Source organism: Nannospalax galili, unplaced genomic scaffold, assembly GCF_000622305.1.
Source record: "Nannospalax galili isolate Female #2095 unplaced genomic scaffold, S.galili_v1.0 scaffold334, whole genome shotgun sequence".
NCBI classification, from domain to species: Eukaryota; Metazoa; Chordata; class Mammalia; order Rodentia; family Spalacidae; genus Nannospalax; species Nannospalax galili.
This window is the reverse complement of record NW_008336888.1, coordinates 3,330,057-3,354,673: the sequence shown is the minus strand read 5'-3', so window position 1 is coordinate 3,354,673 and position 24,617 is coordinate 3,330,057. Positions and strand designations below refer to the sequence as shown.

The 24,617-nt window shown below is 38.9% G+C and overlaps 1 protein-coding gene across 1 annotated transcript in view; it reads left to right on the top strand.

The window, feature by feature from the left end:
* The window catches only part of Rnf19a (ring finger protein 19A, RBR E3 ubiquitin protein ligase), a 47,880-nt gene extending 32,210 nt beyond the window's left edge, over positions 1-15,670 (top strand). Inside the window, exons 4-10 of the mRNA XM_008831556.2 lie at positions 3,440-3,584; positions 4,281-4,443; positions 7,770-7,884; positions 8,465-8,626; positions 10,604-10,817; positions 12,133-12,276; positions 13,482-15,670. Of these exons, the coding sequence (XP_008829778.1) occupies positions 3,440-3,584; positions 4,281-4,443; positions 7,770-7,884; positions 8,465-8,626; positions 10,604-10,817; positions 12,133-12,276; positions 13,482-14,172 (1,634 nt within the window). The 3' untranslated portion in view covers positions 14,173-15,670. The remainder of the gene's footprint in view (positions 1-3,439; positions 3,585-4,280; positions 4,444-7,769; positions 7,885-8,464; positions 8,627-10,603; positions 10,818-12,132; positions 12,277-13,481) is intronic.
* The last annotated feature ends 8,947 nt before the right edge of the window (positions 15,671-24,617 follow it).

The following is a 24,617-nucleotide window of genomic DNA, read 5'->3' as shown; positions in this document are numbered from 1 at the left end:
GTTAACGCACAGTTGTCACCTGTGCATTACAAAGTCTGGGAATCACTGGGTGCTGGGAATCAAACTTGGATCCTTTGGAAGAACAGCACATGCTCTTGACAAGACTGCTGGGCCATATCTCTAGCCCCATACCTTTAATTTTTATATTCTAGTAATTATTTAACTTTTTCTTTGTCTAGGTTATTAGTTTAATGCTTATAAAGTAATAACCTCAAAGAGATGCTTAAATTTAGTGGTTAGCATTGTAAATATCTTTTCTGAACTACATATAGTTAGAAAACATAGCTAATGGTAATTGTATGGTTATTTCAATAACTGCTGGAGTTCAAAATAGTTGCATAATTCACCTGTCTCCTAAAGCTGTCTACCCTCTTGATCTTTTTTAAAAATAATTTATCGAGAATTTCATACATGCATATAAGGTGTTTTGATCAAATCCATGCCCACCCCCCCAGCTCTTCCCATATCTCCCCATCGCTTTTTTCTGATAACTTCATGTACTCTTTCTTCTTCTTCTCCTCCTCCTCCCCCTCCCCTCTCCCCCTCCCCCTCCTCCAGGCTTCTTGGTACCCTGAAGAGGTAACCCTAAAATCTTTTAAGGATTAGATAATAGCTCTCAAATACTTTTGACATTTTTGGCCTTTGTAACGGAGTATGCTGCTAAGAGGCCCAAGGACATTTTGACCTTTAGCCAAGAAACTGGCTATTTTTCTTTGGGTCCTTTTTACACTAACTGCTTAGCCAATTCCTACCTCCTGTTCTTATCACACCATCCTCTGAAGAGGGTACCCAGCTTGCAAACAGGGAATCGGGACACAGGCAGCTTTGGCTTCTTCCATGCTGAACAGGGATGCAGGGTGGGGCAATTTGGATACCCCTTCAGTGGGTCTATCTAAAAGACTCCCAAATTGCATAACTCTTATCTCTAGGGGAAAGAGAAGGTCCTTGACTGGTGAATAGGAGATGTGAAAAGGGAAGAGTAATTAGCATCACAAGTTCTAGAAATAAGTCAGAACAGGGCAAATTTCAAACGTTCATATCAGAGTCCATTGGAATTTCTTGACGAGAGCTTCCAAAAGCATCCCTCTATTGGATTCCTCCTCATGTTTCTTTTGACTGCCAAGGCTGGACTCCAGAGTGATGGATTCAGGATTTGCTTTCAGGCACTTTGATAGCTGTTGGAATGGCTAGAATCAGTGTCATCCCTCTCAAAGGCTTCAAGATAGGGGGAGAAAACAAATTTAGCTATCATTTTAGAATAGCTGGTTGTCTCCCTTAGCTACAGGTGGGCACTACAGTATTGCAGACCAAGATTGAAGTCTGACATCTGAGCAGCACTTTCTGCTTAGAAACAAAATCATCAATGAGAAATAATTGTCTAAATAACATTTTATATGGACTTAAGCCTGAGAAGTATAAGCCCTTGAACTCTCAAAGAAATATACTGATCACTTTCATCTTTGGTTATACTTTCGTTTTGGGTGTTTAAGACCATACAGTTGGCCCAAATCAATTTATTTTTACTCTTAAGGTCATTTGAGGATCTGTGCCTCTGGGGTCACATGGGCTTGGGAGGTGCCTCTGGCTCCTTTCTTTTCCCAGTTCCATCTACGTGAAGATAAGTCAAAGGTCCTACTCGACCATGGCTGGCTTCACTTGGAAGCATGGAGGAAATGTCTTTGTGTTGACCCTCTTCTTTGTAGACTGGACACTGGTTCAAGTCCATCTGATGGGGGTCTCCATGGCTCCCTGAACAAGAGGACAGGTAACTCACCAGAGTTACAGGACATTTTGAGAGATGCTCCATAGTCCCCTGGAACTTAGTTGACCTTGGAGGGCAAGGGGCAAAAACTGTCTTTTAAGTCCCTCTGACCAGATTAGTATAGGCCTCAAAGTATGGCTGTTAAACATCCAAGAAGGTTGGTTCCACCAGTCTGGTACTTTTAATTACCATGTGCTATGTAGATAAAGCTTGGGTAAAACACCAAATATTCTCAGATAAACCTTGCCTAGATACATATTTTGTTCCTTAAACTAGTTGACTAAACTATGACCTTATAAATTTTAAGATTACGTGTATATTATTTTTGTCTCATCCTTTATATATCATAACAAACCTGCACAAACCTTCATCATTTGCTTATGTCTTCTCATTTTTTCCCACAACAGTTCTCTTAAAACATGCAGCTAAATCATTCAGATCAAGAATTACAAACCCATCACAGCTCTCTGTCGCTGTTGGACATGCTAGCATTAACAAATAAATTTTCCATCTGTTGTGAGACTTCTTTTCCTGGGGATGCTAAGCAATGCTTATTCCTTTTTAAGGTTCTAGTGTCAAATCAGTGTTTGATTAAAGTTTTACTGGGGAACCAGTGAATTTACTGAGCTTACTTACAGAGCTAACTGAGGGGTTGCTGAGGTGTATGAATGACCTGAGGGTATGCACACTGGAAAGCCTTTCCCCAGCATGGGTCAAGCCTTTTCTTCCTAGCCTTCCCTAGGTTGTATACTTTAACTCTCCCCAAATCCAAGAGACCATGATTAGGGCCAAATTACATACAGTGGCTGGATACTCCGGTGACCTCTTAATCTTTATAAGATAGGGTCTCACTATATAGCTCTGATTGGCCTGGAACTCACTATGTAGAACAGGCTGGCCTTGATCTCACAAAAATCCACTTGTTTCTGCCTTCTAAGAGCTGGGATTAAAGGTGTGCACCACTGCAGCCTTCCTACCTCTTGATTTTTAATTGGGTGCTGTTGTGCATTGTAACCACTTTACTATACAAGGAGCTTGCTCCCGCAATACTTGAATAAATGAATAAGTAAATGAACAAAAAGGACAAAGATAACTAATTAAAAGCAGTCATGAGGATAACTAACAATGGTTACTTTTATTCTGAGATGGTTCTCCGTAGTTGCTAGTGTTTTCAGTGGATGTTAGTAGAAGAGAAGGGACCTCTCAGTGTTTGTGTACAGTGCTTCAGATTAATAGCAAGTGGTCACTTCCTAATTTTGTTCCTTCACTAAAGGAATAGCAGATTATCTCCATATGATTTCAATGGAGAGTGTTAGGAAAGTTCTGAAGTAGGAATTGCCACTCAGAAGACAGCTACAGGATCCTAGAGGAAGCTGACTTTTTGTGGTTCACAGTTTGCCTAGGACTGCCCTTTGTCCTCCTTTTTCTTTTTATGCTTTCATTCTTTGTTCCTACTGATTTGCAACTGTGTTTGAAAACTGTTTACAGCTTGAAATTTTAATATAAAGTGTATTTCCTTCAAGGGGAAGAAAAGATGCTTTATATACTAAAAACAATAGGCTAAGATGTCACCTAATAAACTTTATTTATAGGGATTTGTTTTGGAGCTGTTAACTGATAATCTACTGGAAATTATTTTTGCACTACCTTATATCTTATTGTCTGTGTTCCTGATAGCTGATGATATAAAGCCATGTCCACGATGTGCTGCATATATAATAAAAATGAATGATGGGAGTTGCAATCACATGACATGTGCTGTTTGTGGCTGTGAGTTTTGTTGGTTGTGTATGAAAGAAATCTCCGATTTACATTATCTAAGGTAAGCTTATGGAGTGAGCTATTTATGAATGAATACACTTTATGTTGTTAGTCATCAACCTAAGCAGTTTTATTCTTGACATTAATAAGATATTATTAGGTCTTAATTTTCTTAAATGTAAATTTTCTTATTTAGACCACAAAGTGAGTTGATAGTATAATCACATACTTGTCTGCGTAAAATAAGCATGTTTCACGTTAGTTTACTCTTCAGAAATTAAGATTGTAAGGGTCATGGAAAACTAGGGATAAACTTTAAATTGTAATTAGTAGTAACCTGGTCATGTAACTTAGAGTGGATCTTACCTCAATCTATTGGCTTTTTTTAAAAGATGTACTTTTATTTTATTTGTATGAGTGTTTTGCCTCCGTGTATCTATGTACACCATTTGTGTGCTTTGTACCCCCAGAGGCCAGAAGAGGGCATTGAATCCCTTGAAACTGGACTTAACGGGCAGTCGTGAGCCACCATGTGGGTGCTGGGTACTTAACCTTGGTCCTCGGGAAGAACAGCAAGTGCTAACTGCTGAGCCAGCTCTTCATTCCCTCTTTTAGCTTCAAATGAACTTAAAATACAAAGAAAATGGGGGGGGAATCCTTAAGTATGAGACATTCACTCTTAGAGTCATTGCTTTAATATGTTGTGGTTATTTGTTGTAATATTTCCCAACAGTTGTTTTATAATTTTTCCCCTCAGTCCCTCGGGTTGTACTTTTTGGGGGAAGAAACCCTGGAGCCGAAAGAAGAAAATCCTGTGGCAATTGGGAACGCTTGTCGGTGCTCCTGTGGGAATTGCTCTAATAGCAGGCATTGCTATTCCTGCCATGATTATTGGAATTCCTGTGTATGTGGGTCGCAAGGTAAACTTCTTAGTATATGAGCTTTATTCTCAGCTGTTAGGTGTATCTCTTTAATATTGATTATTTCTTTGCTTTGTTTTTGGATAAGACTGTTTTTAGTTTGTTCATTATAATAGTTACTGTTTGTGGCTGGGGCTATAACTGTTGGTAGAGTGCTTGCCTAGCATGTAGGAAGCCCTAGATTTTATTCTCCAGCACCCTATAAACTGGGTGTGGTGGCCTACAACTGTAGTTTCCAGCACTCAGGAGGCGGAATTAGAGGTAGGAGGATCACTTCTGGGTCATCTTCACGTACATAGCAAGTTCAAGCCCTAAATGGAGCTTGTAAGAGACCTTGTCTCAAAAAACATTCCTATTTTACATAATAAACCTTCAGTGTTTAGCAAGCAAATATGTATATATAAAAAACCTTTGTTTAAAGTTATCTGAATCTGAAAACTTGAGTATATTTGCATTATGAATTCAACTTCTTGTATTAAGTTTTGAAGGATACCACCTGTCATTGTTCTCTTGGGTATAGCCTTGTAAAGTCATTTCTGTGAGATTTAAGAATAAAAGTTCATGGCTAAATGATAACTGTCCTTAACCAGCAAAGACTAACTAGCCAGTCTTTTAATTCTTTGCATTTTGTTCAAAGTTTTGTTCTTCTCCATTGTATTGCTGCTATTAATAAATACAGTGTGCATATGGAAAGCCACTAGTGCCTACCATTGTCCTGTAATTGTCGAATTACACTTCATTATCTAAGCAAGTAACTCTTTTTTGAAGAGCTAGTAGGATAATTTACAAAGGACTAAGAAATCTGTTGCTGTCTACATTATTTGAATGTCAGAAATTATGTAATCCCAACCCTGTATCAAAACAGAACAAAGGGAGCAATTTTTAAAGGAGGATTTAACAGTTGTTGAGGGCAAATTGTTTGGCAGGTGTTTTACCTACATGGTTAACATTGTAATAACATAGTAGTTCATTCTCTGTAGTAAAATACTGAGGTTTACATTTACTTATTTATTGTACATGTGTGGGCACATGATTAGAGGTCAGAGTACAACTTGTTGGAGTCAGTGCTCTCCTTCCGTCATGTATTTTCCGAGGATTGAACTCAGGTCATCAGGTTTGGCAGCAAGTACCATTACGCACTGAGCTGTTTGACCAGCCCAATACTGAGGTTTAGAAAGTGTATGTAATTTATGTTTAATTGAATCCAGATGAATGAATTTTGTATATGAAGTCTAATAGATTCCAGTCTAACCATTTGGGACTGATGGAGAAAGCACCAGTGTATGAGCAGTTCATTCTGTTGTCGAATGGCTGTTAATTGTTAGAAAATTCTTAGGTTGAGTCAGAATCTGTTTCCCTTTTGTTTCCTTTTATTCTGTTTCCGTATCGTGGGACTAAACTCAGAATAAGATTCATCTTTCATAAGACAGCTACATTTATTTTCCATGATGAATATGATAATCACAAAATACTTTTGCCACGAATGGTGGCCCATGCCGTTAATCCCAGCACTCAGGAGGCAGAGGCAGGTGGATCTCTGAGATTGAGGCCAGCGTGGTTTACACAGTGAGTTCCAGGTCAGCTGGGGCTCTCAAAAAGACCCCCCCAAAAAGGTAGTTTTGATAGATGGGGGTTTAGCTTGGTGGCAGAGAACTTGCCTAGCATGCGAAAGATTCTGTGTTCAGCTCCCAGCACCCACATGGTAACTAACAACTACTTCTAGCTCCAACTCCAGGGGATCTGATGCCCTCTTCTGGCTTCTACAAGCATTGTACACATAGTGCACATATGTATGTGTAAGCAAAACATTCATACACATAAAATAAAAATAAGTTTAAAATAAAGATATGAGAGAGCCCTCCCTCCCCCAATACGTGCACCAATGCATTCATCCAAAGGGTGGTAAGTTGCTGGATTCATTTCCATGGAAACAGTGTTCTGTGATGTTTAGGGATCTGTACTAGGTCAGGAAAGAATGAAATACCTGAAAGCTGAGCTTTTATTTATAATAAAAAATAGAAAATGTGGCAGAAATAGCAAATAAAGCCAGGCAAAGTGATATGTGCCTGTAATCCCAGCATTTAGAAGATGAGAGAGGCAGGAGAATCTTGAGTTCAAAGTCTTCTAGGCTACATAGCAAGTTTGAGGCCCGCCTGGGCTACCTGGAACCCTGTCTCCAAGAAACTAGAGGGAAATGTGATAGCAAATAAAAATAGTTAAATTGAGCCAGAAATAGTGAGATGATGTGATGGCTTGTATACAACATTGATACTTAAAGATTAGAACATTGCTGCCAGTACACATCTACAATCCCAGTCAGCAGGACGATTACTTCAAATTTGAGGCTAACCCAGGCTCCCTAGCAATATCCTGTCTCAAAACCAAGGAGTAAAAACAAAGCAAAAGTTTCTGGATGATTCCCTTTCCTTAGCAGCCCACCTACACAAGTCTACTCCGTCCATGTGCAGGCTCGGCTTTGCTCTGCTTTAAGGCTGCGTTTCTCAGGAGTGCGGGGGTGAAGGATGCTGCAGTCCTGAAGGATAGTGGAAAGGACCTTGAATTTTCATTTTAGAGACTACCTATCTAGTTTTGAGGCTGCTTTGAAAATGTCTTGGAACAGGTAGAGAAGTGTCCTTGATTAGTTTGGCTCTTGCAGGGCCCAAGAACAAAGCTACTGAACTATTTCCCAATGTTCATGTAATAACTTACAAGCCATTTTATGGTAATAATAAATTCTGTTTATTAACACTGATTGTGCAGATATGCTGCATAGATTCCTATCATCTGAAAACCATTATTTTCCTTTTTCTTTCTCTGCCTCTTTGAACTGTAAATGGGTAGATAGAATTCTTTCATAAAAAGGTGACTGAAAAAAGTTGTACTTAAGTGATATTTGTTCCATAGAGCTACTTTTTAGGGTCACTATTGGGGAGAAAAAAAGATTGTGGAAACTTCTCCTAGGAGCTTGATTTAGGGAATCTTACATAGAAAGACAACAGTGGAATACAAATGTGTTTGTTTTTTGAGACAGGGCCTCATGGTCCAGGCCAGCCTTGAACTAGTAATGTATCCAAGGGTAACGTTGCACTTCTGACACAAACTAAAATCTAGTAAGTCCTGTAAGCAGATTCTTAATAAGGAACAAATTATTTATGAGAATATGGCTTAAGGACAGTAACAGATTTACCTTGAATTAGGGGACTACACTGAAACTGTGTGAGAAATCTCTTCAACTGTCACATGTAGGAGGATTGTGCCATCTAAACTAAACATACTGTGTTTTTTTCTCTCTCAACTTCCATCTCCATTTTCATTTTTAATTTAAGATCCATAATCGGTATGAAGGCAAAGATGTTTCAAAGCACAAGCGGAACTTGGCCATAGCAGGTGGCGTGACGCTGTCTGTGATCGTGTCTCCAGTAGTAGCAGCAGTTACTGTCGGTAAGAGCATGCTTTCAAATACTAATTACCTTACATTTTATGAAGTTTAGAAGTTTAGACAAGTTGTTTATAAATAAGCTATTGTTGTTAAAAGGGTTACTTTTAAATTTTAAGGGTGATTTAAGTTGAACCTTCAGAAGGCCTTTCACTCAAGTAACTATTCTTTAAAGTACAGTAGACTCAGAACCTACTAGTAGTCTAGGGCTGGGGCTGTAGCTCAGTGGTGGATGGAGCACTTGCCTTACACACATAAACCCCCTAGGTTCAGTCCCCCAAGAACCTAATGTTAGGATAGTTGATAAATTGTTAGTGCCTATAGTGCCTATAGACTGTCCCCTTCAATAGAGTTCAGAGGTCTGCACTTAAAAGAATCTCTTTTTTTTTCTCTCTCCTTATAATATGTCAACTGAAGTCCACCTGGGAACCCTACACTGTTTGTGTCCTGTAAGATTTGGCAAACACCCCAACCAAATCCTGAGAGCCCTATCACTTTTCTCCTGTGCCTTCTCTTGAACAGATTTTCTGCATGTTTCTATGATTTATTTTGGTTATTATAATGACTACTCTAATTCCCTTGTAGGCATTGGTGTTCCTATTATGTTAGCTTACGTCTATGGTGTTGTACCAATTTCCCTCTGCCGAAGTGGAGGTTGTGGCGTTTCAGCAGGCAATGGGAAAGGAGTCAGGATTGAATTTGATGATGAGAATGACATAAATGTTGGTGGAACTAACACAGCTATAGGTAAGCCCTTTAACCAAAAGAGGAAAATGTGCTTATTCATAGTGTTAAGTTAGGGAGGGGACATGAATAATGTGCAAGTTGGGATTTCTAGGCCTTTCTAGGCCTCATGGTTTCCCATCCACAAGTGTAGCCGTGGAGGAACTACCAAAGGAAGGCATGTGTGTGAAAGAGGATGGAATAACTCTGGGTGGTTTTTTTGGTCTTTTTGAGACAGGGTCTCCCTGTAGCCCCAACTGTCCTGGAACTCACTGTGTAGACCTGGCCTTGAACTCCCAGAGATCCGCCTGCCTCTGCCTCCCGAGTGCTGGGATTAAAGGCATGCATCACCATGCCTGGCTTGGGTGTTTAACTCTTAAGAATAATTGTAAATTCATCATCTAATATTTTGCTTAATACATTTTGAAATAAGATATAAAGATAAATGCAGTTAAAATAATTATAGATGGTCAGCAAGTCAAAAACATCCTCAGTATTAGTCAAAGAAATAAAAATTAGAACTGTAGTGGGCAGAAATTGTGAAGAATAAAAGGCTTAACAGACTTGTTTTGATGTGTTTGTCTTAAGGAAAAAAGTCAGGCGAGTATGTTGAAAATAAGGTCCATTTATAACTCTGATGCTCCTGTGCCCACTGCTTCAGAATTTCACCTCTACAAGTATTCCAGCCAGATTCTCAGAACTTTGCTCCTGTGTACCATCTCCTCAAAAGATTTTTCTAACCATAGGGTGTGGGGGCGGGTGTTCCCAAAGTCCTTGTCATTTCATTATCCATAAATCCCCACATTCTGACCTGTCTGAACATACCTCTTCTCACCTTCCCTTTTTATACTTTATATTTTTCTGCTCTTCTTGAGGATGCCAGTTACATTCCTATTTTAAACTTGCAGTTCCCTCTGTCTGCAGTAGCCTTCTTCCACATTTTGTGACTCACTTGTTCACTGCCTTTGAATTTCTTACAAGTGTGGCCTTATCAGAGTCCTTCCCTGGGCAAGTTACACAAGATGGTATACAGGGATTACATACGTGCACTCTCATCACTCTTCAGTTTCCTTTACCTCCACTCTTACTATTTTTTTTCTCCAGCTTTTATTACATTATGATTGGGTATGTGATAGGAACTCAAATACTGGCATAAATAAGTGAATTCCTCAGTACAAAGCATGTGAAAAGTACTTAACGTTAAAATATACTCACCATATCTTGTAATAGTTTGAAGACAATTAGAACTCCGAACTATATCTACATCAACTTTTGGCTCAATCTTACTGACATAGAGAATAAAAACCTCTTAGTTTATTTTACTTATTTTTGTGGGATGTGGGTGTGTTCATGTGTATTTAGGTACATATTGGGTACACATGCATGTAAAGGCCAGAGCTTAACCTGGGGTGTTGTTACTCAGGAGCTGCCTGTCTTCTTTTAAATTGAGACAGGCTCTCTCACTGGGACTTGGTGCTGACTAGGCAGCCCCAAGGGCCTGCCTGTTTCCACCTCTTTGGTGGAATTACAAGCATACATCATATGCCTGGTTTTTGTTTGTTTGTTTGTTTTTTATGTGGGTACTAGAAATCAAACTCAGGTCTTCATATTTGCACAGCAAGCACTTTACTGACTGAGCCATCTCCTCACTGCTGAGAATAATAACTTGTTCCTGTTACACCCTTACTGAAAATAGTCACATAATTTTCCTCTAAAATCAGGTACATTTTTAAATGTTTGTGTAAGGTTCCTAAATCTTCTGGATTTTTGAGAAGAGACCGTTTTAAATTCAGGGTTGTTCTCAGATCCAGCTGCACTCTCTGAGATAGTTGTCTTTACTCTTAACCCATGTTAAATGTCCTTGACACTAGGCATCTTTCTATTCTTGTGCGTGGTTTGTACTTTGTGTAGTGTGATCGCCTGTCTGAAATCATGGAGGAGTTTAAGGGAGGGAAATAGCTAAGCATACTTACTTAATTTCTTTCAATTATTTGCATTTAGACACAACGTCAGTAGCAGAAGCAAGGCACAACCCTAGCATAGGAGAGGGAAGTGTTGGCGGTCTGACTGGCAGTTTGAGTGCAAGTGGAAGCCACATGGATCGAATAGGTGCCATTAGAGACAACCTGAGTGAAACTGCCAGCACCATGGCGCTAGCTGGAGCCAGTATAACGGGGAGTCTGTCGGGAAGTGCCATGGTAAATTGTTTCAACAGGTAAGAAATAGCCATGTGTTTTGTTAAGTACAGGACATTGATTAGATGAAGAATTAGAACATAAAACATGATGATTATCCTAAGATTAAAAAGTAAAATTAGTAGTGTACAATAAGACTTTTACTGTATTTGACACTCTTGTGGTAAAAACTGTGAGCAATCACATTCTGCCAGTTTTTATTGCACTTGATAGAGCTAATCTGATAAATGAATGCTGGAGCTGCTTTGATGTCCATGAAGTAAAGGCCATGCTTAGCCTAGACCTTCCCTCTGGAGGGTGACAGCTAAATACTAGGAGCTGAGACTTCATCCTGAATGTAAGAACCAGGGTCAGAATAGTCTGCCTGGATCCAAAGGTGTTTATGATCCTTTCTCACCTTGTCTTTCCAATAGCCCTAGAGAGAAGTGGGAAAAACTAACGTGTTTTAAATCTTGCCTTGCTTTTTTTGTTTTTGTTTTTTCTGAGTCACTATTCTTTAGTACTGCTTACTAGCCTTATTTATTTCAGTTTAGGTAGTTTGCGTTGAACAAAAAAGATATTTTAAGTTGTAGTGGTATGTATTATCTCTTATTTTGAAAATCAGGTGTGGACTGAGGATATAACTTAGTAGTAGAGCCTCTCCCTCACATGCAGGGCAAGGCCCTGAGTTTGATGATCTCCAGCATTTTTTTTTTAAGTAAAAAGATGTTTATTATAACCATTTTTTTTTCTTTTTCTTATCTATTTACCTTTGATCTCCAGCATTTTTTTTTTAAGTAAAAAGATGTTTATTATAACCATTTTTTTTTCTTTTTCTTATCTGTATTTACCTTTTGAAGAATGTGACTTGAGCACTCCACTTCCATTATTCACAAGCCTGGATGAATTACAAGACCTAGGGAAGCTTGGGGTTTTGTTCTCACACTATGGAAAACAAGCCACATGGGGGATATCTCCCATCAATTATAACCATTTTTAACCATTTTTTTGATTTATTGATATGTTTAATGGCTAATATATTCTGACTTTGTATTTTGTACTGAAACATGACAAAGGACTGAATCTTGTGAAAATAATGGAGCAGATTTAAGTCAAAAATCTGTTTTTTCCTTTTGGTAATGTTCTCTTGCTGCCTTACTTGGCAGACAGCTAGTTATTTTTTTCATTCCTCTTGGATGACTATCACTGTTCAGTGCTGCAGTAGAAGTGGAAACTGGAAAATATGTCTAAAATCAATTTTCATTGCTTAAGTTTTTAACCAAATCCCGAAAGATATGTATTATGGTTGCTGTATTATAAATAATTGGGATTTTATCTGATACCCTCCTCCTTAAGGTTGGAAGTGCAAGCAGATGTACAGAAAGAACGGTACAGTCTAAGTGGAGAATCTGGCACAGTCAGCTTGGGAACAGTTAGCGATAATGCCAGCACCAAAGCAATGGCAGGCTCCATTCTGAATTCCTACATGCCACTGGACAAGTAAGGAAAGCACTTGTAAATTAATTTAAAAGGCCGTATCCCTACCCTTGGGTGCACTTACTGTTGAACAGTGGTGACCAGCAATTCCAGTCTATAAGAAAATAAAATGATGAAATAGTCAAAGAACGCAAGCGTATACAGATAGAAAGTAGATTTGTGATGGCTAGGTGCTCAGGGAAAGGAAGAATATGGGCCAACTGCTGCCAGTCGGGTCAGGATTTTTTTTGTGGGGGGCGGGTAGATAGTGAAAATGTTCTTAAGTTAGACTATGGTGATGATTACACAACTGCAGGTACCGCACTACAGAATTGTGTGCAGGTGAATTTGGTGGTGTATAAATTATACCTCAGTAAAGCTTTAAGCTTATAGAAAGGGGAGGAGATAGCATAGTGCCTACAACGACATAAACAATAACTATACTACTTTTAGAAATCAAATTTCCTGGGCTGGAGAGATGGCTCAGCAATTAAGAACACTGGATTGTTCTTGCAGAAGACCTGGGTTCAAATCCAAGCACTCACATGGCAGCTAACAACTGTCCAAAACTCCAGTTCCAGGGGATCCTACAGCCTCTTCTGTCTTGTTCAGGTGCACTTACTTACCTACATGCAGGCATAACACTCATGCACATAAAATAGTAAAATATTGAAAAAAAAAGAAAAAAAATCAAATTTGCTGTTCATGGTGATGTGTACTTTTAATCCCAGCACTTGGGAGGCAAAGGCAGGCAGATGTCTGTGAGATCAAGGCCAACCTGATCTACATAGACCCTGTATTTTAAAAAAATTTTTTTTGTTATTTTTATGTGTATGAATATATTGCCTGGATGTATATAAGTGCACCTGTGTGGTACAGTGCCCTTGAAGGTCAGAAGAGGACATCGGATCCCCTAGACCTGGAGTTACGGATGGTTGTGAGCCACCACATGGTTGCTGGGAATCAAACCCAGGTCCTCTGTGAAAGCAGTCAGTACTCTTAACCACTGAACCATCTCTCCAGCCCCACCCTGTCTTAATAAAAAGGAAAGACAGTCTTCTTACTTCAAGTATTTTTATGTTAGTAGACTGTCCTGCATTTTAAAATGTTCCAACAGCTTCTGTGTATAGACTTTGGGGTTTTCATACAGATCCCTTTCCCTTTGCTATTAGCTGAATAAAAATTGTTAAAAGCAAAAAATGGCTTATATTTGTTGTTTCACATTCCAGAGAAGGAAATAGTATGGAAGTGCAAGTGGATATTGAGTCAAAGCCATCCAAATTCAGGCACAACAGTGGAAGCAGCAGTGTGGACGATGGCAGTGCCACCCGCAGCCATGCTGGTGGTTCAGCCAGCGGCTTGCCTGAAGGTAAATCCAGTGCCACCAAGTGGTCCAGAGAAGCAACTGCAGGAAAAAAATCAAAAGGTGGTAAATTGAGAAAAAAGGGTAACATGAAGATAAATGAGACCAGGGAGGACATGGATGCACAGTTGTTAGAACAGCAAAGCACGAACTCAAGTGAATTTGAGGCTCCATCCCTCAGTGACAGTATGCCATCTGTAGCAGATTCCCACTCTAGTCACTTTTCTGAGTTCAGCTGTTCTGACTTGGAAAGCATGAAAACGTCTTGTAGTCATGGGTCCAGTGATTATCACGCCCGCTTTGCTACTGTGAACATCCTTCCTGAGGTAGAGAATGACCGTCTGGAAAATTCACCACATCAGTGTAGCATTTCTCTGCTTTCCAAAACTGCTTCATGTTCAGAAGTTCCACAACCGAGTCACAGTGCTGAAGACCATGGCAACAGTGGAGTGAAACCCAGTGTGGATCTGTACTTTGGTGATGGACTGAAAGAAACAAATAACAACCACTCACATCAGATGATGGACTTAAAAGTTGCAATTCAGACTGAAATTTAGGCCCATACGTGCTGCAAAGTAATAACCACTGAAACCTTGTTTGGAGCTGGTTCAACTATATGTGACTCTTTAGTTTCAAGTTACCAGCAAAAGCCAGGTTTCATAATCATAATGCAGATGCATTTTATGTGTTCAGAAAAGCATTGTGTTTCATGCGGATGTTAATTACCAAACTATGAAATGAAGGCTTTAAAAGTGCATTATTGTAAGAATAATAAACCTTATGAACAAGGCATGTTTTGTGTGCTTGTCACAAAACATTACCTGTGATTACCTGAGGCACATACCTGTGTATTTAGATAGAAATTTGGCTTAATTTATAATCACAAAATACTAATGCTCTTCTACAGCATTCTTAATGAAGAATTGAGGCCTGGGGATAAGTGGTTAGTGACATTTTATTGAAACCACTAAGGGGTAGTGTTGAGAAGAACTTGGCAGTTTGCTCAGTATATGATCCTCTGTAACGTTTCTCTTCATAACGGGCTTCAGTTTCATTTCTTTTTTCATACGCAGTGTGGATATATAAAGCTAATGCAGCCCATTGGTAACCATTTGGATACTTGGACACATGAGCAAGATTGTGGCAGTTTTTGCACAACTTTAAAATAGAAATACTTGGTACTCTATATATCTCATGTGTTGTTGATGCCATTTTAGAAGAAAAATGTACAAGTAGGTAACTAAGTAGACTGACAGCAACAGACAACACACACAACCGCAAAATAAAATCCCACTAGGTTATAAGTATTTTTTTTTTAAAGTCACCTTTTATTAAGGGGACATTTGTACGCGTTGGATTCTTGGTGCCTTTGGGATAGACTGGGTTTTGTGGGCCTAGTCACTCAAGGTTTCTACTGTACCATTTTCCATAATGTCTTCTCTAGTCACCTTGAATTCTATAGAAAATACAGGAAATAGATAAACATGATTGTGATTAGTAACAATGTTGAAAAAGTATTCGCCTACCAAAGACACACTCAGGCTTTAGTAAATTTAACTTTACATAACCTCAATTTTTAGCGTGTGTATCTTTTGAATTATAGAATTAAAGCAGTGCAGAGCTTGTACCAAGCTTATCCAAAAGGTCTACGTATGGTTGGCTTTATTTCCTTTTGCTTTTGTTTATGGAAGATGCTCAGCTGACATAAGCAGAAGTTGGCCAAAATACTGCCTGTGCTATTCACTTCCCATGTGATGTCTCTTAAAGCAGGTTAACCTCAATGATAGCAGTTAAAATACTCCACCTTATGTGTTTCTTTTAAGTATTACCATTATGGTGCTACTGAGCATTTTCTTTTGATCAAAAAGGAAAATGTCCTGGGCTGCAGTTTTCTTCCATCAGTTTCTTCACCAAGTCCATAATGTGCTTATAACACTAGTGCCAGTTATTTTGTTTGATATTGCTTATTATGGTATTTGTATATTTGTTTGCATTCCAGTTTTGTTCAATAATGAGTGTATAAACTACATACATGAAATAAATGTAAATACTACCATATTTGGTGTGTGCACAGAAGTTTTTATGACAGGAATATTCATTTGCTGCATTGCTTTCTGATCACAGCCCAAAAGAAAGCAACCTGTTGAACTTTTCAGCCAACAACAGTAGAAATCGCCTTTGTTCTTCATATCTAATTCCGGCCTTTATCCCAGAAGAAAGATGCTTTATTCCTCAACATAATTTCACTTTATTTTATGTATGTGAATTTGAGGCTGAGGGTGTGGCTCCGTTGTAGAACACTGGTCTAGCATGCTTGAGGCCATGGATTCAGTCTTCAGCACTGCCCTTCCCTTACCTCCCTCCCCCAAAATGATGTGTTGAATTCACCCTGAGTAAATAGGAATATCATTAAGTGTGAAATAGACTGGCATTGTAAATTCCCATTTAGGAAATGAACCCAAAACTATTTGAATTCAAGCTAACAGTAATCAAGTGTTTTATATTCTTATAACCTAAATTTCTGAGAATATATTGATATTTCTGTAAAAGGCAAAATAGTAATGAATTGGAAGTCTAGACATCTTTAAAGGAAAACAGCAGAAGTGGTGCTGCTGTACAGGATGCATTCAATTGACCTCATCCTTCCTGTTTTACCACTCTTCAGTAGTTACTTGTCTTGTTGCTGCAACAAACTACCCTGAAAAAAACAAGGAAAGATTCAGTTTGGCTCACAGTTCCAAGATAGAGTCCATCATGGTGGGAAAGTCATGGTGGCGAGAGCTTGAGGCATTGGTCACATTGCCTGCACACTCAACAGGCAGTGCTGAGTGCTGCCACTTAATTGGCATTCTCCTTTTTATTCAGTTCAGGACCCCAGCCCCTGGCATGCTACAACCCACAGTTAGGGTGGGTCTTCCCACCTCGGTTACCCTAGTCAGCATATCCCTCATAATCTGGACAAGCCTGTCCAGAGACTTATCTCCTAGGAGACCCTAGATCCTGTCAAGTTGACAGTAAACCATCATCTTCAATCTCACCTTGACAAAGATCTAGACCTTAGAGCTGGCTTCAAAAACTCCATTGTCTCTGGATGCTTCAAACTTAGATTAATTGATTTAGGACAGTCAGTTTAAGGACCAAGTCAGATTCCTCCAGCACTCAGCTCAAAACAAGCCTTAACTCATTGAAATGTTTTTAAGACCCTACCGACTTGGTTTTCTTTGAGTCCTACAGCAAAAATCACATGAAAGTACAAAGATAATTATTACTGCTGATTCTGTCAACTACCAGTTTAGCTGAATTTTCTTCAGTGTTCAAATTTCCAGCTTTACTATTTATATTAAGTTTGCAGAGTTAGTCTTATTTGTGCTAGATATTGAGTTATAAAGATCTAAAACTTTCCCCAGTATATTACCTAGTGAATTACAGACTTGGATCACTAAAGGAGAAAATATGTTGAAAGCTGTCATCTGTTAATTCCCACATGATATGAGAAAAACAAGAAATTCTGTTGCATGGATTATTTTACTTTGCCATTCAGTCATCAGTTCTAAGACTGCGTTTTAATGCTGATCCTTTTACACATTTCCCTTTTAAGTGGAAGATAACATTGCCAAAAATTAATGCTTACACAGTGGTTGGTTTTGAACGTCAAAATAGATTTACATTATATTCATTACTGTTGATTAACATGATTAGTGAACTTGTAGGGCTTTTTATTAGATATTTTTATTCTTTGAGAATTTCATGTATGGTATTTTGATCATATTCACCCCCAAGTCCTCCCCCAGATCTGGCCCTATTTTGATATCCCCAACTACATATCCTTTCTTTTTTTTTCTTTTTAATTTAACTCATCAACTCCAATTTGTACTACCCACATAGTCCTAGGTGTGGGGTCATCTCCTGGAACCTGGTCCACCTACCAGGGGCTGCACTTTTAAAGAAAACTGACAACTCTCCCTCAGAAGTCATCAACTGTCCATAGGACAGCAACACAAAGAAGCACAAAGTTAGAAGGGACCTGTAGATATGACCTGGGAGACAGGCATTTCAGAACTGATCTCCAAGGTCAGTCAGTGGCCACTTAGACATCGATCTTGGAATTTGAGATCTCACACTTAGTTGACCACCTTGGTTTTCTTGGGATGTTTTTACTTTCTTGGCATTTCACATTTTCATAAACTGCTTAGAGTAATCTTGTCAAGTTCTGACAATTTTTCACCAGGTAATATTTAATTATCTCTAAAAACTTGATATCTTTTTAAGTTTTGTGTCCTGTACTTGTAGTGTTGTAGTGTTATCTTTTAAAAATGTCATTTCCTGTTTGTTACTAATAGTAGAAAAAATTAGCTGATTTTTGTGTCATTTTGTTTTTAACATTTCCTATTGAATTTTTGTGATTTTCATACAATATAATTTGATGTTATTTAGAGCCCCTCCCCTGTAATTTCCAGCTTTTAAAAGGGGGCTCCGTGCTGTTCTGGGCTCTGTTGTATTGATGGCTACCTTGCCCTTCCACTCGCTGTAGGTTTAGTTTGCTTGTCCTTCTCCCAGTGTCTTTGCCGATTTGAAATCTTTCCTTCTTTAACTGTAGGCACTTACAGGTGCGAGTCCCGCTCCACACAGCCTTAGTCCCCTATTGTTCCCCTGCCCAATTTACTGTACTCTATTTATATATATATAGTACATATATGTACTTATATATATGGCCTCATATATATGTACTCATATATTTATATATATATATATATAAAGTACATATATGTATGTACTCATATATATGGCTTATAGAGTCAATTCTACCATTCTTATTCCCATTTTACAGATTAGAAACAGAAACTTAAGTACTTTGCTTAGAGTTGCAGAGCAGGACCAAGGTTCCTCTTAGTTGATTACACTGTTGCTTTTTCTGGCCCATTTGCACTGACTAACTTCTAGGGTATAGGACTGAATGGTGACTGTGGAGACATTTGATTATATACCAAGGGAAACATTTCAATATTTCAACAACTGATTCTGTAGATTCTTTTATAGGCACTTTTAAACCAAATTTAGTAAATTCTCAACTCTGCTCTTAGCTTGGAAAAGCTCTTGAATTTTGTTAACTTCTTAGGGAGGGGAGTCTACTAATGTACTAATTGAAATTTGATTTTTCAAATGTTAGTCCAGGAACCTGGGATAAATTTCAGTATTAAGATGTGTCAAACTTGGGGACTGGAGAGATGGCACAGTGGCTAAGAGCATTGGCTGCTCTTGCAGAGGGACCTGGGTTCAGTTCCCAGCACCCACATGGTGGTTAACAACCATTCATAACTCCAGTTCCAGGGGGAATCTGATACCCTCTTCTGGCTCTGGGCATTGCATGCACAGGTGCACTAGGCAAAACACTCATACATATGAAATAAAAATAAATTTAAAAAGATGTATCAAGCTGGAATTAAATCTTCCTTAAATGTTTAGCTGGAATTGCTGCTGAGGCTGGCAAGGCTTGTATTTGTTCATTTCCCTGCTTGATTGCTAGTTTGTTTGTTGAACCATGGGGAGCCACATTTTCAGGATTGGCATGCAGCCTGTGTTTATCAGTATGAGCCATAAGAAATGGCAAGCCCTTTCCTGTGTGAGAACTGACTAATTATAGAATAATGGACTGGTGACAATGGCAAAATACATGCTTTTTTTTCCCCCCATTAGCCCTTTTCCTAAACAGCATCGGTGCATCTGTTTCTGCTACCTTTTGTCCTTTGTGGAAGTAAAATTTAGCTGTTATGCCACACCATGTGTACTGGGCACATCCAAATTCTGAATTCAAGATATGAGGAAAACAGAAATCTTGAGCTAGGACCTTGAGGGCAAGGGCTTTGTCCTTCCTTTTGTTCTTTCCTTAACAGTATTCACCTTATACTTGAAACAGTGAGTAACTGTGCAGAGGAATGAGAGTTTATGACTTAGCCTAGAGTTGGTGGCCCACTGATCATTTCATAATACTGTGCAGTAAAACAAGTTGCTTGAAACAGTATAGTGACTGAAAAGGCACTCACTTGAAAAAACATTGTGTGTCCATATGACGCAAATGTAGAGGTAGTGTTCTCTCCACTATGTGGACCCCGGAGCTTATTGGACTTGGTGACAGGCTACGGAGCCATCTCACTGGCCCAAAAGGCACTTACTTTTTAACATTAAATTCTAGAACGACCTCTACTGGAACATAATTTGGGGAGGTTAGTACAGCTAAGGATTTAACTTTGTTTTTTGGGGGGGGAGGGTTTTTAATGTTGCTTATTTAAAGATCATGTAATACTTTCCCCTTGGCGCATATATATAAATAAATGGTTATTTTACAGATAGCATGTGAACTGATGTTTTAAGGCTATTACTCTTGATAGTTCAAGTATGCACTAAAGGGTCAGGTGTGGTGGCACAAACCTTTAATCCCAGCACATGCTTTTAATCCCAGGAAGCAGAGACTGGTGGATCTCTTGAGTTCCAGGCCTGCCTGGTCTACATAGAGAGTTCCAGGCCAGCCAGTTTATATAGTGAGACCCTGTCACCAAAAAAAAAAAAAAAGCACAAAAGAATGTGTTTCCCCATCCCCTTTCCTCTTTTTCCTCCCCTCTTTACTTTGCTCACCTTTCTCTTCTGTGTCCATGCTCCCACATTACTTTCAGCCATAACCAATGCAAATCACCAAATGTAAATGATGCCATACCTTTCTCATGCAAATGTATTACATTAGTTGTTTTCTTTATTTTTTTCAATAATGTCTTAAGAAAATATGTCCAAGTCAACTGTTCCTCCTTCCCTCCCTTTCTAATTTTCTTTCTAATGGCTGCACTAAAGTCCTTTGGACTAGGTGTGCAGGAATTATTCATAGATTTTCATATTGATGAGCATTTACTTTGTATCTGCTTTTTGTTATTTTTTTCTCACTACAGAACATTGCTAGAAATAATTTTCTGGACGTTTTAATTATGGATGATGGACCCATGAGCACTAAATGGATGTAAACTTTGTCATCTTTGCAGGAATTTTTGCCTCATTCTATTTTCCTGACTAGTAAAATTGAAATCATTTTATGTTTTGTATTTGTGGAGAAGGGAACATTTGATTTGCTGTTCCCTAAATTGGCTACTGTGTCCTTACTTTCTATTTGGTTGTTTATTCTTGTCTATATTTAAAAGAGATCTTTGTATATTATATATTATAGCTGTTAACACTGACTCTTGCTACATTTTTCTCCAGATCTATCATGTGAGTATTAATAACAGGTAGCTTGTTTGCTATGTACTCTATTTTATAATTTTCATTTCAGAATATTTTTGAATTTACAGAAAACCTACAAAGGTAGTTGAGTTCTCCTACCCTCGACTCATACATTTTAATTTTTTAAAAATTATTAACAGAGGTGTGTACATGGCACAGCATGCTTGGATAGGTCAGAAAGCAACTTTGTGGAGTCGGTTCTCCTTTTCTACATATTTATGGAGGTTCTGGGAGTAAAACTCTGGTGCCTATCCCTGTACCACAAGCTCCTTTACCCACTGAGCCCATCTTGCCGGCCTATATTTTACTTTCTGGTTGTTTTTGTTTTTGTTTTTAAAGCAAGAGTCTCAGGCTGTTCTAAAACGACTCGCCTGCCTCAGCTTCACAGGCTGTCTGTCAGTCTTTTCCACTGATTCAAGTACCCACTTTAAAGATCTTATTTTTAATTATGTGTGTATGTGGAGTTGTGTGCAGGTGTCTGAAATGGTCAGAAGAGGGCATCAGATCCTATGGAGCTGGAGTTACAGACAGTTGTGAGTCACCCGACATAGATGCTGGGTACTAAACTTGGGTCCTCTGCAAGAGCAACCAGCACTCTTAACCAATGAGCCATCTTTCCAGCCTCAAGTACATACTTTATACTGGAATCTATTTCTAGATTTTTATACTAAACAGCTGGCTGGGATTTTGATTGAAGATTCCATTGAATCAATCTGTAGCAGTTTGGGGATAGTTAATGATGTTGAGTCTTCCAATCAGTGAATATATTTGTTCTCTTATTTAGTTGCCTCAGCAATGTCTCATAGTTTTGTTGCACAGATTATAAAACACCTCAGCTTTTTGTTACTCATACAGAAATACAGTTGATTTTCATATTTTGATTTTTCACTCATACAACTTGGTCACATTCTAGTAACTTTTTATGGATTCTATATGGTTTTCTGTGTAATTATGTCTGAAAATACAGCTTTACAATCTAGATGCCTTTGTAAAATGTTATTGACCTGTTGTCAATAAATGTTATAAATGTTATTGGCCCCTCTGTTCAGTGTGAGCAGGAATGTAAGAGTGGACATCCTTACCTACTTCTAGTCATAGGGTAGAGATAACCAGCATTCCACTCTTCTTAGCTTTTATTCGTCCTGGTAAATTCCCAATAAGCTCAAATGGCTGGCCTTTCAGGATTGACTGAAGGACCCCAGAGTTTACCTCTGTATTGTTTACTACAGGTGCAGCTTTCTTTTTTGTGTGTGTTTTTTACTTTTGTGTTTTCTTTTTGTTTGGTTTTTGGTTTTCTCAAATTCCTTTTTTTAAAATTGAAACTACAGTTCACATACCATGAAACTTGCCTGGTTAAGTGTTCAATTCAGTAGTTTTTGTCTATTCAGAGGTTTATAAACCTCTGAATAGCCATCATCACTAACTCCAGAACATTTTCATCACCCCAAAGAAACCGGCTACTTATCAGTCTGTTCCCCTCGCCCTTAGTCCGTGGATTTGCCCATTCTGGGCATTTCAGACACACAGAATCATTGAATTGGCCTTGTACAGCTAATTAAGGTGCTTAATGCTTCCAAGGTCCATCCGTTAAGCAGCTCTATGAACACCTTTTTCATGATCATTGTGTGTGGCTGTAACATTTGTCAATGCGTTCACCAGTGGTTGTTGGACATGTGGGTTATTTCTACTTTTGACGCATACCATCCTATTAAATTTTCTAAGTGTGTGAACATATATTTTGTTTCCTTGGGTTTGTGAATTGTTGGGTTGATGGCAACTGTTGGAAGTTTTTGAGGTCACAGTCCAAAGCAGCCACCCCACTTTATATTCTCAGCAACACTGTGTGATTTCCATTTCCTCCACATTCTTGCCAATCTTTTTTTTTTTTCAAAATTATTGTAGCCATCCCAGTAAAATCATTGTCCCTAGCACAAGTGTGAATTAGGACTAAAACTTTGCTTACTGAATAGGCTCCCCAAAGCACTGATCTTACTGCTAGAAATAACTGGTCTTATTGCATAAACAAAAAACTGACATAAAAGAGATCAAATGGGAGTCTGAGAGTTGGCTCAGAGGTTAAGAGCACTGAGTGCTCTTACAGAGGACCCAGGTTCATTTCCCAGCACCCACATGGCAGCTAAAAACCATCCATAATTCCAGTTCCAGGGGATCTGACACTTTCTTCTTGTGGAAAATCTTGTGACTGATTTTCCCTTTTGCCTTACATACCTATCATGCTGGAATGCATTGCTTCCTGTTTAGAAACTGAAACTTATCATGCTAATAGGGCATCTGGCCCGCTAGATTGTAATAGGATACTAGTCTGCCATGCTAATAAGGGATCCCATATACTGTGTTATAATTGGACTATTACCCTTATATAAGCCCATACTTTCTTGCAATAAAGCAAATCTGTGTCACTGAACCTGGTCTCCTGCGCCTGAATGCGGCGACGCTGGCACAGACTCCTCACCAGCCCTGGGGTCCAGACTGGACGACTGATCAGAGAACTAAGAGAGCAGGAGAGCGGCCATAGCTGGAGGAGAGCAGCCACAGCCAGCGACCACACTCTGACCTCCTTGGGCATTGTACAACATAGGTGCACTTAACAGGCAATACATTCATACACATAAAATAAAAAGGAAGTATGTTTTTAAAAAGAGATCAAATGGCCTGGCATGGTGGTGCACATTTTTAATCCCAACACTTGGAAGACAGAGCAGGTGAATCTCTGTGAGTTCGAGGCCAGCCTGGTCTACAGAGCAAGTTCCAGGCTAGCTGGAGCTACAAGGAGTCTCTAAAAGAACAAAGAACAAAACAACAAAAAAGAGATCAAATGGCAGCTAGGTATAGTGGCACATGCCTTTAATTCCAGCACTTGAGAGGCAGAGGCAGGCAGGTCTCTGTGAGTTTGTGACCAGCCTGGTCTACATAGTTCTGGGCCAGCTGGGGCTACAGGAAGAACCCTGTCTCAAAAAGACCAAAAATAATAAAATAAAATAAAATAAAATGACAGGCAGCAAGACTCAGTTTTCAACTGTTTTTAGAGGTGACTTCAGATACTGTTAAAACCTTAAGGAAAAACAGATAATTCAAGTAACTTTGCCTATATGTCCTGAATGGCTTCTGTCTGCTGCAGTGATGCATGCATGCAGAGGTGGTTGGTGCTGGGCTGTTTCTAGTGCATGATACTGAACAGTGCAACAAAGCAATTTTAAAAAAAATTTTATTATTTTTTTATGTGGATGCGTGTATTGCCTGCATGTAGGTAAGTGCACCCATGTCATGCAATGCCTGCGGAGGTCAGAAGAGGCTGTTGGATCCCCTGGAATTGGAGTTACAGACAGTTGTTGGCTGCCATGTGGGTGCTGGGATTCGAACCTGGGTCTTCTCCAAGAACAACCAGTGTTCTTAACCGCTGAGCCATCTCTCAACAAAGCAATTTAATCCTTAGCTCTTCCTTCTCATCAACTTGAATCTGTTTAAAAACTGGGATTAGATGGTCCCTTTATCCCTGAGGCCCTTGAACAGTCATTTGACACTTATTTTTCTACTAGAGATCATATTTGCTGTTACTGCTTTTTTCTTCTTAAGCATAACCTCATTAAGATTATCAGTCCCATTGCTTTATTCAAAAGGCTATAAATAGTTTAGATCCTTTCAGTGCTTACACAAGCCAGTAGTTACTGCACATACAGCTCTTCAGCCAGTGGGCTGTAAATTCCAGCTTTCTAAGGAA